The 15,797-nt window shown below is 45.5% G+C and overlaps 1 protein-coding gene across 5 annotated transcripts in view; it reads left to right on the top strand.

The window, feature by feature from the left end:
- Positions 1-15,797, top strand: part of sptan1 (spectrin alpha, non-erythrocytic 1) — a 34,793-nt gene that overhangs the window by 16,290 nt on the left and 2,706 nt on the right. For 2 of the 5 annotated variants that reach the window (XM_063889135.1, XM_063889132.1), the window contains 27 exons: positions 1-199; positions 1,647-1,751; positions 1,842-1,874; positions 1,981-2,016; positions 2,448-2,495; positions 3,405-3,496; positions 4,008-4,152; positions 4,239-4,420; positions 5,135-5,234; positions 5,333-5,677; positions 5,769-5,872; positions 8,066-8,228; positions 8,547-8,561; positions 9,474-9,605; positions 10,246-10,383; positions 10,466-10,570; positions 11,096-11,304; positions 11,659-11,779; positions 12,293-12,414; positions 12,498-12,630; positions 12,724-12,822; positions 12,930-13,089; positions 13,292-13,368; positions 13,454-13,663; positions 13,893-14,189; positions 15,107-15,219; positions 15,349-15,366. In XM_063889135.1, coding sequence (XP_063745205.1) covers positions 1-199; positions 1,647-1,751; positions 1,842-1,874; positions 1,981-2,016; positions 2,448-2,495; positions 3,405-3,496; positions 4,008-4,152; positions 4,239-4,420; positions 5,135-5,234; positions 5,333-5,677; positions 5,769-5,872; positions 8,066-8,228; positions 8,547-8,561; positions 9,474-9,605; positions 10,246-10,383; positions 10,466-10,570; positions 11,096-11,304; positions 11,659-11,779; positions 12,293-12,414; positions 12,498-12,630; positions 12,724-12,822; positions 12,930-13,089; positions 13,292-13,368; positions 13,454-13,663; positions 13,893-14,189; positions 15,107-15,219; positions 15,349-15,366 — 3,501 coding nt within the window. The remainder of the gene's footprint in view (positions 200-1,646; positions 1,752-1,841; positions 1,875-1,980; positions 2,017-2,447; positions 2,496-3,404; positions 3,497-4,007; positions 4,153-4,238; positions 4,421-5,134; positions 5,235-5,332; positions 5,678-5,768; positions 5,873-8,065; positions 8,229-8,546; positions 8,562-9,473; positions 9,606-10,245; positions 10,384-10,465; positions 10,571-11,095; positions 11,305-11,658; positions 11,780-12,292; positions 12,415-12,497; positions 12,631-12,723; positions 12,823-12,929; positions 13,090-13,291; positions 13,369-13,453; positions 13,664-13,892; positions 14,190-15,106; positions 15,220-15,348; positions 15,367-15,797) is intronic. The other 3 variants (XM_063889136.1, XM_063889133.1, XM_063889134.1) reach the window with 2 other exon arrangements.

The following is a 15,797-nucleotide window of genomic DNA, read 5'->3' as shown; positions in this document are numbered from 1 at the left end:
GTATGGCACACTGTTGGAGCTGGGAGAGAAACGAAAGGACATGCTGGAGAAGAGCTGCAAGAAGTTCATGTTGTTCCGCGAGGCCAACGAGCTTCAGCAGTGGATCAATGAAAAGGAGAGTGCCCTCACTAACGAGGAGATGGGCTCTGACCTGGAGCAGGTGGAGGTCCTGCAGAAGAAGTTCGACGACTTCCAGAAGGTAATGTCTACTCACTTTTGAAAACTCTTGCTTCTACAGAAAGCTGAAGACATCTCATCCATACGCTAGCTTCTGTTACTCATTTATTGAATAGGTTTCTCAAGGACAAAAGTAGAACACTGGAAAACTCAAAGTGATGTCAGACAGCAGATATATTAGAAGTCACAGCCAGAAAATTGACAAAGACATTTACTGCAGCAACAAAATTATACACCTTCTATTGTGAAGCTCTCACCCAGTCAAAAGTATTTAGCTACTTCTAAGAAAAATATTAAGATTCAAAAATGGGACTGCAAGCTCTGCTCCTGGCAGGGAGGGACTGACTCCAGGGAGCTTCCACCTGATCAGATGGACTCCAGACTTCCTCACTGCTCTCTGACACTGTGTGCCAGCTTTGTCCTCCATCTGAAGAAGAGATTGTTTTATGTATGTTTTTGGCAAGCTGAATAGAGCCGTATCAACAATCTGGGTCATACCAATGCACAGCTGTGAGGAGAGAATGTTAAAGCTCCAAGGCCGTCTGCCTGCAGGAGACAGGGGTTTGAGAGGGGAGGCAGTAGCTTACTAACTAAAGGGCCATACAGAAAATTCTATATCATTCCTTACAGACTCTCATTAAAAAACATCTGAACTAGTCTAGGCCCCCATATGTCATTTAACCCATTTAGGCCTAAAACGCCGGGAAAAAATGCCTGTAAAACGTATGGGCGATTTTAGAAGAACCCCCTAAAACCTGAAGTGTTTCTGGAAATTCAGCAATTGTGTCAACGCCTACTAAATAATTGATTTCTCAGCCTCTGTAGCAGATAGAAACGAAATTCAAAAAGTACTTGAGAACTTACAGCTGTGGCTTTCATGAGTGTCCTCTGCAGGTAAATCGACTTTCACCCCTGGGGTGCGGTTGAAAGAACTCTGTGGATTAGAGTGGTAATTCTCCGTCCTCCACTCGGTTTCAAAACCTTCGAACTCATGGTCATCATCGTCGCCGTCTTCAAACATATGTCTTAACCATAAATCCCGGTCGATTGGTTCGACGAGTTCAATGTCGTCAGCAATAATGTCATCAGCGCTGTGCAGATCGTCAATATCACTACCTTCACTAACTTCAGAATTCCTTCCGCAGTAGAATAAGTCTGCCATGATTGCTGGAAAAAAATCCAAACAATGCCACGTGTATGTTCTGATGCATTTCATTGGCATTTTCAAAAGGCCGATAATTAATGCAAAAAAAATACCACAGAGCTCTTGTACCAGAAAATTATGTATTCGCTTTCCCAGCTTCAATGGTAGAATGATGCAACAGCGTCCCCGGTTTTAATGGTTGAAATGCGGCAACGCTTTCCCAGCTTAAATGGGTTAAAGGATGAAATCACCAGTGTTCATCTCATGTTGGTATTGCTGATTGTCTCACAAGAAATGTCTGATGATGATCTCTTGTTGGCTCCAGGACCTGAAGGCCAACGAGTCTCGGCTGAGGGACATCAACAAAGTGGCGTCTGAGCTGGAGTCTGAGGGCCTCATGGCGGAGGAGGCCCCTATGGTCCAGGCTCAGGTGAGTTCTGCTTCCCCCACAAACACTTCATGAGCTATCTTCTAGGTTGTACCTGTCATTAAATGGAGATCATGTTTTTTCCATAAACAGCAGCAAGAGATGCTTGGTTCCGCTCCCGGCAAGGTTAGGATCATTCCTCAATTAAATGCATTGTGTTAGTAAAGAAATATGTAGATATCACAAGAAAGAAGGCATGACTGTGGAATAACAAAAGCTTTCCATTGAACAGGATGAAGCTGATTCCAAGACAGCGTCTCCATGGAAGGTAAGCTTCGTGTTGCATTGGTCTGCAGACTCACCTGTTTCATGTGTTTTAGGAAAACAGCATAACCTGCAAAGGTCTGACAACCTGTCAATCTTGATCTGATACTGGAACTGTGCATGAGTGTTCAGCATTGTGTTGATGTTTGGTCCTGGAGTGTCACTTCTGGGATCAATGTGATCCTGCCCAGAGACATTTGTCCTCAGGGAATATGAGGAAACATCAGTGAGACAACCAAAAGCCTTGGAGCTACTACGTTTCATTTAAATTACGTCTCAAGATGTCTCAGTCATATTTGTGTATTCAGTGTGATATTCATAATTCAGTGTGTCTTGATTGGTCTTTGGAGAGGACAGACCTTGATGTTTCCATCAGCCTCTTGACCTCTTCCTTTCCCCCTTCTTTCTGCCATGTTTATCTACCTTTGAATATAGAATATACGCTTGGCTGTTCAAACAACGGCTAACTTTAATACTATCAAGGTAAGATTAACGAGTCCACCCCGACCTCATCGTGAATCCCCCCCCTAGCTCTCCTGTCCTGCATCGTGATCAGTGAACTAACTCATCATCATGTATGCTTTAGGAGTCACATGATGTGTCTCTTCTGGTTCTCTGGAACTGACTGCATTTGTGTTTGTTTGAACCTGTTCCCCATGCCCTCTGTCCATCCTGTTGTCCACCGTTGTGTTCATGTAGTGACGGAATGTTGGCATGCTGAGTTTTATGTCTTTAGCGTCGTTCTGTAGATACTGACTTTTTGTAGTTTTCTTTGTCGTTATATATGCATGTTGATGCACTGCAGCCATGAGCGCCTCACATCCGTCCTCCATGCACCTGTCTGTGCATCCCTGCACACACTAAGCACATGAACAGACTTCTAAACCACATTGCATTCATACTGTAACATAGGGAAGGCAGGTTTATTTATATAGCAGCTTTCAACACAAGGCAAACCAAAGTGCTTTACAAAAATGACTGACATGAAGAGCATTAGGAAATAGTGCAGCAGAAACACATTATAAAAAGCAAAGATAGTAAAATAAATATAAAACCAGCTGAAATAGAATAACACAGGTATAAAACACATGAATAAAAGCAGTGTGAGATATGAATAGTTCAATTAAAAGCAAAAAGAAAAGTCTTCAGCCTGCAGGGTTCTTGTAGTTTGTTCCAGATTTACATCACCTCCATTAAATCATGATCTCCAAGTTACTCTGATGATGATGATGATGATGATGGTGATGACGATGATCACTCAATGTTTCCCTCTTTAAGTGAGGATGTGTTCAGTTCTCATACTGCAGGTCAATTCCAATTGGGAGACAAATACTAGCAGAAAGCCTCTGCAGGATTAGAGTGCTGCTTCATTGAGAGGACTTTATTTTTTAGGAGCTGAACAATCGCTGGCGGTCCCTGCAGCAGCTAGCTGAAGAGAGGAGCAACATGCTGGGCAGTGCCCACGAGGTGCAGCGCTTCCACAGGTACACACACCACTGGCATCACCTGCAGCTCTCTGGAAGCTCCAGTTTCTTTCTACCTCACTTTGACTTTGATAGTTCCCAGAGCCATAACATTACACCCCCCTCATCGACGGTCCGTGTTCATTTTCACTGCAGAGAAACCAACATGTTCACAATTCTGTTTTCCCCTTGGCTCATGATACACATTCACGGAAAACCTTTTCTACCAATTACAGTAGGTCTGTATTTCTTTGTCGCTCGGTCTGTAGGGATTTGGATAAGACTGAATTTCACTGTGTGTGAGGTGCAGTGTGACAATAAAGAAGATCTGATTGAGTTTTTTCATAATAATATAATTATTTTAATTACTTTATTGGAAACAACCGTAATATCGTCCTGATAATAGCAGACACATTGATATTTGCGATCCCCCTGAACACCTCATAGTCTGCCCCAGATGTTTGAGCACACACATTTTCCTTTCACAGCCTTTGAACTGTGTGTGTGTGTGTGTGTGTCTCTCTCTCCGCAGGGACGCTGATGAAACTAAAGAGTGGATCGAGGAGAAGAACCAGGCCCTCAACACAGACAACTACGGTCATGACTTGGCCAGTGTGCAGGCTCTGCAGCGCAAACACGAGGGCTTTGAGAGGGACCTGGCAGCGCTGGGAGATAAGGTCTGATCTATGTCAATACATGTAGAGGATCGACATCAGTAATATTTCCCTGGAGGCTTTACTCACTTCCCTCCTCCTCTGCTCAGGTGAACTCTCTCGGGGAGACAGCGGAGCGTCTGATCCAGTCCCACCCTGAGGCTGTGGACGACATCCAGGAGAAATGCACAGAGCTGAACACCGCCTGGAGCAGCCTGGTGGGGCGGGCTGACCAGCGCAAAGACAAGCTGGGCAACTCCCACGACCTGCAGCGCTTCCTGTCTGACTTTAGGTGAGGAGAGAGCCGCTGGGTTTTATCTGCGTCTCGTTTTTCCAACCCAGTTAAGATGTAACCATCAAGAATTAGCTAACTACCATTCCCCACGGTCCCTCCCCCTCACCTCCTGCCCGTTAGAGACATCTCCACTGGGGGGTAAGCAGGCTGCAGCTCCGGACCCCCACCTTTCCTAGCCGCTGTAGTATCTCCCATTGCAGTCAGTGTTCGCCATGCTGAAAAACGTTGCAGCGGTCTGCAGCAAGAGGAATTTATGTTATCCTCTGACAGTGTTGGAGAGTAACAAAGTACATTTACACAAACCAAAACATTTGCTTCTAGTTTGTAATTCATTATTCTTAAATCCCATGATCCCGTGATATGATTTAACATTTACTCAGCTATGCATAACTGTGGTCTTCTTTCTTTATTAAAAAAGGGCTATTTTGATCAATCTACTTTGAAAAGATGCTTTATGAAGCGACTGTAGCTGTCAAATTCATATATTGTGGGATGAAAACGCCAAGGCTGACCCTCTGATGCTGCGACAGAGCTTTTGTCACGCGGGAGTGGATGCTGTCAAATCTAAACGGGTTGTAAAAACGACAGACCCAATCGGGGCCAAATAAATAGATTGTGAATGATGTGGTTTCCCTGGGAGAGAGATATCTACGTTGAAGAAATGTAGAGAGTGTGTGTAGTGTTTGTAGCTCTAACTCGATGTGTGCACAGAGACCTGATGTCCTGGATTAATGGCATTCGGGGGCTGGTGTCCTCGGAGGAGCTGGCCAAAGATGTGACCGGAGCCGAGGCCCTTCTGGAGAGACACCAGGTATTGAACTCCTCCCTTCTCTACATTGCAGACGTCAGCACAGGTTTTAGCCATCCAACACCGGCCATCAATCATTCTTTTCTGTTTCCTTTTCCCAGGAACACCGCACAGAGATCGATGCTCGTGCTGGAACCTTCCAGGCCTTCGAGCAGTTTGGTCAGCAGCTGCTGGTGCGCGGCCACTATGCCAGTCCTGAGATCCAGCAGAAACTAGAAGCTCTGGACCACGAGCGTGCTGACCTGGAGAAGGCCTGGGTGCAGCGCCGCATGATGCTGGACCAGTGCCTGGAGCTGCAGCTCTTCAACAGGGACTGTGAGCAGGCTGAGAACTGGATGGCCGCTCGGGAAGCATTCCTTGCTAGTGACGACAAGGGCGACTCCCTGGACAGCGTGGAGGCCCTCATCAAGAAACATGAGGACTTTGACAAGGCCATCAACGTGCAGGTCACTATGAGGTTCTACCGCTCAGGGAAAGCTCTGGACTCAATCCGTAGGGGTTTTCTATAAACAGTTTAAATGTTCCCCTGCTGTACAGGAGGAGAAGATCGCCGCTCTGCAGTCCTTTGCTGACCAGCTGGTCGGAGCCGACCATTACGCCAAACCAGAGATCTTCAACCGCCGCAATGAGGTCCTGGACAGGTAGGGAGCGCTCTGTTACAGTAAACACATATTTTAACTGGTTTGTATTCACACTCCTCAAATCCAGACAGGCCTGAGTTTCATCTTCACTTCAGTCTTACATGAATGTGTCAAATTAACTCAAAGACATACCTATAAATAATAAAACCGGAGAAACTGATAATGCTGCAGTCGTCTCCTAATATTTCCGGCGGAATTTGAAGTCTTTGGTTCTGACACAAACACAAAGGACACACTTGTTCCCAGAGGTGGGACCAAGTCACTGTTTGGCAAGTCCCAAGTAAGTCCCAAGTCTCAGCAGTCAAGTCCAAGTCAAGTCCCAAGTAAAGACAGAGAAGGGCAAGTCGAGTCCAAGTCCAAGTAACACCAAAGCCAAGTCGAGTCCAAGTCCAAGTCCCAAGCTTCTTCGAGTCCTGAACAAGTCATCATGTACTCTTCACTTAATAATGCCATTATCAGACTAACGATCACACAATTTCAACATATCAACCTAATCTTCAGTATTTTTTTATACATACAGATTAAACTATGCATATATTTTATATATCTGTATATACGCATGCGCCCAAAGACCTTCAAAGTATTGTGTGTGAATGGTGGGTTAGAAATGTATGAGCAAGGAAGGCACCACTGTCATCCTAAAGTTGGTAAAGCGCCTTGACTAGTGAGGCATGGACTGTGTGGATGCATGTAACTGGCATTGATGCTTCAGTGGATGCCAGTTACAGTAGGTCAACATTTTGCTTAAATCACAAAGAAACCTAATATTTCAATAAAACAATGTTTAATCTGCATAACAATTAAGCAGCATGACTACACACAATGAAAGGTGCTGGGGGTAGGCGCTTGAGAGACAGACAGACAGAGAGAGAGACAGAGTACACCTCCCTAATCTTAGTTATTTGTGTACATACCTGCAAACTCAGAAGGGCTGAAAAAGGTGACAAACTAAACCGTTGTAGGGGGGTCTGGGGGGTCTGGGGGCATCCCCCCCCCACCCCCCCAGCCTTTGTACACGTTGCCTAGCAACGTCGCACATGCGCATTATATCCTGCTCCGCTCCGAGTTATAGTAGTAGGCTATTCATGGGAAACGCATGAACAGCACGTTAAGATCTCGGCCAAGTCGTAATTAAAAGCAGTTCTTCATTATTTAAGTTAAGCGGCGGTAACGCCAGTGTTAAACACGGTGTTAAACACGCAAATGCCGGTTGGTGTGCGTACGGTACTGAGTGTTTATCGGTCCACAGCCGTAATGAACGTGTCGCATTGGTCCATATGTAATGCGCACGTTCTGTTGTTCCCATTGGCATAGAGCTATTGAACATTAATTTTAACAAAGGATACGGATAACATATCGCCCACGGCAGTTTTGTCATTGTATGTATAGCCTATATTTGTATTACGCTATCATCATTCAACATGTAGAATGAACGTGTTATCTATAGAGTCGATTTACATAGATAATTCACAACCATGAACCTAATCTGGATCTTAAACCTGCCAATTGCAACTGAGAGAGACGCAGACCAGACGGACAGCTCTCGACTAGGCTTCCCTTCCGTGGCACAATTGCATCTTTTCCGTTGATGAAATCCGGGGAAATCGTGAATATTAATGAGGGGAAACCCGGGGATTATCCAATCACGCTGGTTAGGTCCCTGATCCAATCCAAAAAGGCCAAAATCCACCACATGATTGCATTGCTCGCACTTGCCTGCCGGCTCTCTCACTTTGCGGTCTTTGGGGCTTCGCAGGTTCGCATTGCAGGGAAGGATGTCCATGATCAGGAAATTTAGCTTTTGACTCGAGGCATGTCAAGTCATTACAAGTAAAAGAGGCAAAGTCCGAGTCAAGTCTCGAGTTAATAGTATTCAAGTCCAAGTCGAGTCGCAAGTCATGCCGAATTTGATCAAGTCAAGTCTGAAGTCATTAAAATCATGACTCGAGTCTGACTCGAGTCCAAGTCATGTGACTCGAGTCCACATGTCTGCTTGTTCCTGCTATATTTTACAGAAATATGAAGAAACCCCATACACTATAACTACTACAAAGTTAATAAAACTTCTTTACTATTTTCTAATGTCTCGAGGGAAGAGAAAGCATGTTTTCCTTTCCTGTTCAAGTATAGACCATATCTTCCTACTGATAAAAGGGGCATCGTTTAACATGCCTGTGTTTTTGATATTTGAAGGTGGCGCCGGCTGAAGGCTCAGATGATCGAAAAGCGCTCCAAGCTGGGAGAATCCCAGACCCTGCAGCAGTTCAGCAGGGACGTGGATGAGATCGAGGCCTGGATCAGCGAGAAGCTGCAAACTGCAACAGACGAGTCTTACAAAGACCCCACCAACATCCAGGTACACACTCTGCCCTGCCAGCACAGGCTGTGTTCACAGGAGACCTGAAACCAGCACACAAATTCCCTGAAGAGGAACTCAGATGAAGTTAATTCATTTAGTTAATAGAAAAGATAGTACATGAAAGTAAGTCAGGATGTATTTCCACAGATAGTGACTGATTGTTGGTCATTGAGACCTGTGTCCTTAGCTAAATTAAAATTGCTAATCTGATTTGTCTTGTTTTATTGACGATACTCTTTAACCGTGTCAAATCCCTCCCTGTGTCCTGTCTGAAGTGAGACTGAATTTTTCTCCCACTGTCTTATTTTTTTATAGCTGTCCAAGCTGCTGGTAAGTTTGAGTAGTGTGTCAGCTGACTAACAACCGCGCAGGTTGTCATGTGTCCACGTCTTTGCTGTGTGTGTGTTTAGACACGACGTAGAACAAGCACTCCGTCCATCTTCAGTTTGTCCTCATCAGCACCGTTCAGCGCCAGCTTCTTTTCATTTTGTTAATTTAAAAAAAGGCTTCATTCTGTGTTCATTTCGTATTTGATCCTAGGTTTGTTTTGTCATCAAAGGCTATTAGTTGTTGTGGCTTCCATTTTAATTTTCAATTCTTGAGAGGGGGTTATCTTTAAACTTGCTTCAGATGTTAGATTCCACAGCATTAATTATCAAATTAGACCTTCAAAAGAAATTTGAGTCTTTCATGAAGGGCACTGGTGTCAAGCTGACTAAATCTGTGTGCAAAAAGCCGTTGGCTGTGTTAGTGATGTTTAAAGATGGTTATCAGTGTCTTGGAGGAGTGGAGAAGGCACTGGAAATGTGGAAAGATACAAGAATGAAGCAACTTTGAAGTGACTCTTCCTCTAGTAGTTCATTTGTTGCAGATGTTGTCCTCCACACTGCCATTCTGTGTTCTTCACCTATCTGTCCTGTGTGTCCGTCGCTGTCCGACACATTGTCTGCGATAGATAGTCTCCTGTGTTGAACTCCTTTTTACTGTATATATTCTACCTTGTAGTCTTTCAACCTCTAATCTCTAGTTGATTTCCAAACATAATTGTATAAACGACATGAAACTGACATTAACTGAAGGTAATGTCAGCCTCATAAAGATAAAGTTTATTAATTGAACTTAGTTGAAGTGACTGTAGCTCGTCACTTATAGACACTTTCTAGACATTCAAACCATGAGATGGGAGCTTGTCCACTGTGGTTCTCATGCTGTGTCCGTGTCCCCCCGCCTGTTTGCTGTCAGAGTAAGCATCAGAAACATCAGGCGTTCGAGGCCGAGCTGCACGCCAACGCAGACCGGATCCGCGGGGTCATCGACACCGGAAACACCCTGATCCAGAGGGGAGCCTGTGCCGGCAGCGAGGACGCAGTCAAGGTACAGTCCTCATGAACCTGTCAGAAAGCCTCCAGTGTAATACTCTTTATCCATTAAGAATGTGACTTCACAGCAGAACAATATTTAGAGATACTCAGAAGGAAAAAGGCATACTCATGTAAGAGTTTAAGAAAGAGTTGGAGCTGAAGTAGAGAGATGTTTTACAAAAGATGCTGCGGTAAACCTTTAAGGTGTTCTTTTATCCGTCATGCATATATTTGTTCCTGGCAAGGGTTTCTTAACAAACTGTATCAATGAGTGTGTCTCTACTAAGAGTATCCAGGAGACTGTTTCAGTATATTTCTGGCACTAGATGGTTCCTTTTTAGTCACAAAATATGAATTCCATAGCAGCTAGTAAAAGTAGTTTATAGAATATCTCTAACATTCATATCGTGTTAAGCTTTGGAATTGTAAACGGTCAGACCTGCAGGACCTGGTGCTGTGAGCCCTGTGGATGTTAGCATTAGCTCATGCTGCTACCTCTTATATTATACATTTTCCACAGATCGTCAATGCTCTTTAAAGACTAGGATTCTGTTGAAAATGAGCAGAAGACGCTCTCCACATGTCTTGTAAGAGAACATAATATTAAATGCATTGATGAAATGAACTTCTAACATGACTCCCTGCTTCCCCAGGCGCGCCTCAGTGCTCTGGACGAGCAGTGGCAGTTCCTGGTCAACAAGTCAGCAGAGAAGAGCCAGAAACTGAAGGAGGCCAACAAGCAGCAGAACTTCAACACCGGCATCAAGGACTTCGACTTCTGGCTCTCTGAGGTGACCCCTGCAGGCAACACAGGTGCACACACTGATGTACGACCAACAGAAGAGGGTCTCACCGTCTGCTCTCTGTTCTCAGGTGGAAGCTCTCCTCGCCTCTGAGGACTATGGCAAAGATCTGGCCTCGGTCAACAACCTACTGAAGAAACACCAGCTGCTGGAGGCCGATATCTCAGCACATGAGGTAGGTCATTGTTAATCATGACACACAGTTCCATCGTGGGCCACATCAGCATGATGGTTGCCCTCAAAGCGCTGGTTATAACTGGCATTGGATTATTATTTATTTTAGTAATAACTGAATTAATCACTACCTCAGAAAAAAGAAGTTGAGAGAAAATAATTGCAAACAAATATTCAACAATGTTGTACAATATATAAAAAAAAGAGTTTGGTAACAAAGGCATGTGTGAATCAATATAATATGCATGCCCTTAGACCAGAAAGAATCAAATAGGTTTCTTATCATCACACAAAGCATGCATTCAAGTCATTATCATCTGAATTCAGGGATAGTATTTTAATATTCTTAAAGACAAGATTCTGAAAACCCCCTGACCCAGACCTCATTGTTAGGGGCCACATAAAATGATGTGGGCCCTGTGTGTTAGAGTGTTTATCAGCTTTACACCCCTCACAAGTATAAATCCTGATGCATTGCCACCCTGAGTTCCAATGAAAGCCTCCAACCCCCCCTCCCTCCATGCAGGATCGTCTGAAAGATCTGAACGGCCAGGCGGACAGCCTGATGGGCAGCCAGGCCTTCGACACCTCCCAGGTGAAGGACAAGCGCGATGCCGTCAACGGCCGCTTCGCCAAGATTAAGAGCATGGCTGCCGGCCGCCGGGCCAAACTCAACGAGTCCCACCGCCTGCACCAGTTCTTCAGGGACCTGGATGATGAAGAGTCATGGATCAAGTAAGTAGTACCTGCCCCTTGGATGGATGGTCTGTCAGTCACAGCTGCTTGCAGAGTAACATGGAACCAGAGTCGCAGTCAAAGGTCAACACAACCATACCTGGTTATTCGATCTTTATACATTTTCCTAAACCTAAAGATGTTTACAAATGACTTAAAGGACTGTCGAGTACTATTATCAAGTAACATACACCCTAAGTAGAAATATCTCCACACGAGACGAGGACAGGAGAGCAGGGGGACAGACCGAGGGTCCATGAGACTTGGAGAAAATATGTTCAAATAAAGGGAGTCTGAAGTGAGCCAAACTGCCCTCGACCTAAAGGAACACATTTCTGCCTCCACCCCAAACAGAGAAAAGAAGTTGCTTGTGAGTTCGGAGGACTACGGACGTGATTTGACAGGAGTGCAGAATCTGAGGAAGAAGCACAAGAGGCTGGAGGCCGAGCTGGGGGCCCACGAGCCCGCCATCCAGGTGAGAGGCTCCTCTTTTACTCTGCTCAGTGGTTCTCCAAAGGTTCTACAGCAATCATTTACACATTTTATATTTAGCCAGTTGATACATTTGGGACATTTTGCAACAGTTTGGGAATGATTTACCTTTTGAGGTTGGAGACAAGCATCTCAGCTGTGGGACTAACATGTTTGTTGGAGAGTTTTACGCCTGAAGGATTTCTTGGTTGGCAAAGTTATTTCATTGTCCAGTCATCGCAGTGATGTTGCCAGGCAACCAGCAGAGATGCTGACTGCTCAGAGGAGTGCTATGGACAGTATTGTAGCTTTGGCATGCAGTCATTAGTGTGTGTGTGTGTGTGTGTGTGTGTGTGTGTGTGTGTGTGTGTGTGTGTGTGTGTGTGTGTGTGTGTGTGTGTGTGTGTGTGTGTGTGTGTGTGTGTGTGTGTGTGTGTGTGTGTGTGTGTGTGTGTGTGTGTGTGTGTGTGTGTGTGTGTGTGTGTGTGTGTGTGTGTGTGTGTGTTCGCTCTCGCAGTCGGTGCTGGACACTGGGAAGAAGCTGTCTGATGACAACACCATCGGCCAGGAAGAGATCCAGCAGAGGCTGGCTCAGTTTGTGGACCACTGGAAGGAGCTCAAAGACCTCTCTGGAGCAAGGTGAGCCCCTGCTGAGCTTAAACACACACAGATATACACACAGTAGAAATAGCTGTTTAAATGTATGACTGTGTGTTGCCCAGGGGACAGAGACTGGAGGAGTCGCTGGAGTACCAGCAGTTTGTGGCGAACGTGGAAGAGGAAGAAGCGTGGATTAATGAGAAGTTGAATCTGGTGGGGAGCGAGGACTACGGAGATACACTGGCTGCTGTGCAGGTCTGCTAAACACCACGATACATCCCAGTAGAAATGTGTTTTAACCTCAGTGATGAGTTTACTGAATGCAGAGGAAACCTCTCCTTCTCACAGGGCTTGCTGAAGAAGCATGAAGCGTTTGAGACTGACTTTACCGTGCACAGGGACAGAGTCAACGACGTGTGCACCAATGGGGAGGAGCTGATCAAGAAGGTAGAGGCTCCAGAGAAGATGCTCTGATTCAATCAGCATCTGTGGATCTGTACAGTGTGACTACAGAAACAACGTTCTCCCATGATAATCGCATGTGTTTCCAACAGAACAACCACCATGTAGACAACATCAGTGCCAAGATGTCGGCACTGAGAGGAAAAGTGTCGGAGCTAGAGAGGGCCGCCGCTCAGAGGAAGGCCAAGCTGGACGAAAACTCTGCCTTCCTGCAGTTCAACTGGAAGGCCGACGTGGTGGAGTCCTGGATCGGTACGAACACATCATCTCATTCTTAATCAAGTGGCTTCTACTGGTTCTCCAAATATGTGTATAAATCCTAACACTACTTTTAATTCACTAAAAAAGAAGGAAAGGTTTTTATTTATTTTTAGGCTTTGGGCTTCTAGAAGAGCTTCAGCCTGTTTGCCAATAATGCATCACTCCGTATGTTCAAATGTTGTTTTGTGTTCAGGAGAGAAAGAGAACAGCCTGAAGACCGATGACTACGGCAGGGACCTGTCCTCTGTGCAGACTCTGCTCACCAAGCAGGTACTGCACCCCCCCAAAGAATATTACATTTCCTCCTGTACTGTATTCCTCCTTCTGTTGACCCCCCCTCTCTGTGTGTGTGCAGGAGACCTTTGATGCTGGCCTGCAGGCCTTCCAGCAGGAGGGCATCACCAACATTACAGCGCTCAAGGACCAGCTGCTGGCTGCTCAGCACGTCCAATCAAAAGCCATCGAAGCTCGTCATGCTGCCCTCATAAAGCGCTGGAACCAGCTGCTGTCCAACTCCTCTGCCCGCAAGAAGAAGCTTCTGGAGGCTCAAGAGCACTTCAGAAAGGTAGGGGGCCAGAACAAGGATGGTGACTGAATTATTTTTTAAAAGAAAAAAAACCAGAGTTAAGATTTCTTTACACACTGTTAGAGCAAAGGACAGTAAAAGTTTTCACCCAAAAAGTGGCGGGCCATGACGTAAAGGGAAAAGTACCATCATGCTTTGCTCTAAGCATTTTACCAAACCTGATGTAATAGAAGTAAACTTGACTTTAAGGTGGACTTCTTCTCCACAGGTTGAGGACTTGTTCCTGACATTTGCCAAGAAGGCCTCAGCCTTCAACAGCTGGTTTGAGAATGCTGAGGAGGATCTGACAGACCCGGTCCGGTGCAACTCTCTGGAGGAGATCCGGGCACTGCGGGAGGCCCACGAAGCATTCCGCTCCTCGCTGAGCTCCGCACAGGCAGACTTCAACCAGCTGGCCGAGCTGGACCAGCAAATCAAAAGCTACCAGGTGGTGTCCAACCCCTACACCTGGTTCACCATGGAGGCCCTGGAGGAGACCTGGAGGAACCTGCAGAAGATCATCAAGGTCTGTACTTCAAACATTATACATGCCTACTATGTTACACACTTATGCACAGCAGTGTTGTAGTCAAGTCACTGTCTCGAGTCCAAGTCCAGGTTCAAGTCTCCAGTGTTCAAGTCTGAGTCAAGTCCAAGTCAACCTCAGGGTTTTAATGACAAAGTCGAGTCCTTTTGAGTCATCGCGAGTCCAAATGCACGAGTCCAAGTCCAAGTCAAGTCACGAGTCTCTAAATTTAGCTCACGAGTCAGACTCAAGTCCGGGCTACAACACTGATGCACAGATACAACCTGCTCTTATTTCTGTTCATTTCATACATCAATAATACTCAGCAGAGCGTAGCTGCTGACCCTACTCAGCAGAGCGTGGCCGCTGACCCTATCCTGACCTTAGGACTTTAGTTCAAAGGAACAGCAAGCCAGCGTTTTCTCTCCAGATCTGGAAATCCTCCAAATTCCGAGACTTAAACTCAGATGATCTGCAAACACTGACAAAACCTCTGATACCACAGCAGTTGTTTTTTTTTGCCAAATTCCAAGTTTCATCCACTCCTTTTCCTTTCAAACGTGACTTCAGTTCAGCTATCAATCTAATAAGGCTGTGTGGTGTTTAATAGGGAACACCTGAAATAAAACAAACACAATACTCTAGATTTCACTAGCCCAAAACAAGATGAAGCTGTGTTAATGTTTTTGTTTGCTTTTTTTTCTCCTTTTGCTGTTTCCTTTCCACTCCATTTTTGACCTCCCAATAGGTCTGTTACATTATATAAAATAGAAACATATCATAGCTGTTCCATAAAATGTGAGTGATGGCCATCTAAAGCTTGATGAGTTCCCCCCGCCACCAAACACACACACTCACCTGCCTCACTGCCTTCAGCCCTGCTCACTGCTGTGTGTGTACTGTGTTTGTGTGTGTAGGAGCGAGAGCTGGAGCTGCAGAAGGAGCAGAGGAGACAGGAGGAGAACGACAAGCTGCGTCAGGAGTTCGCTCAGCACGCAAACGCTTTCCACCAGTGGCTGCAGGAAACCAGGTACACAGCTCTAGCTGAGATACACACCCGCTCTCTCATAGAGTGAAACATTAGAGAACAGATTGCCTTTTGTTAACGTCTCCCCCTCTTGCCTCCCTCCTCTCTGACGCTGGGATTGCTGTGCCTCAGGACTTATCTTCTGGATGGGTAATTATGCCTTTTCTCTTCATCATGTGTAATGAGTGTTACATCCCATATGTGGGGGTGTGAACTGTGTATGATCTGATGAGAGTATACTTCTGTGGCTCGTAGGGTCAATCTAAATGTTCCTCTTGTTCCTCCTTTTTTCCTTTTATATCCCCCCTGTGATTTTGCTCCTTTATTTGTCTGATTTCATCTCTGGTCCCCCCCCCCCCCCCCCCCCCTCTTTGAATAGCATAGCCTATCGATGGATTATCTGCATCTATCAGTACCAATGCTGATGATCTTTCTGAAAGGTCAACCTCTAGCTCTCTTCCCTGTTTCTGACCCAGCCTCAGGGCTGTGACATCATCACTAAAAAAACATCTTACTGGGCTCTGAAGGCACTTCCTGCTGTACTAACACTCACTGAACACACACACACACACACACACACA

Source organism: Eleginops maclovinus, chromosome 8 (genome assembly GCF_036324505.1).
Source record: "Eleginops maclovinus isolate JMC-PN-2008 ecotype Puerto Natales chromosome 8, JC_Emac_rtc_rv5, whole genome shotgun sequence".
NCBI lineage: Eukaryota > Metazoa > Chordata > Actinopteri > Perciformes > Eleginopidae > Eleginops > Eleginops maclovinus.
The sequence above is the reverse complement of the archived record's forward strand: the minus strand, read 5'-3'. Positions and strand labels throughout refer to the sequence as shown.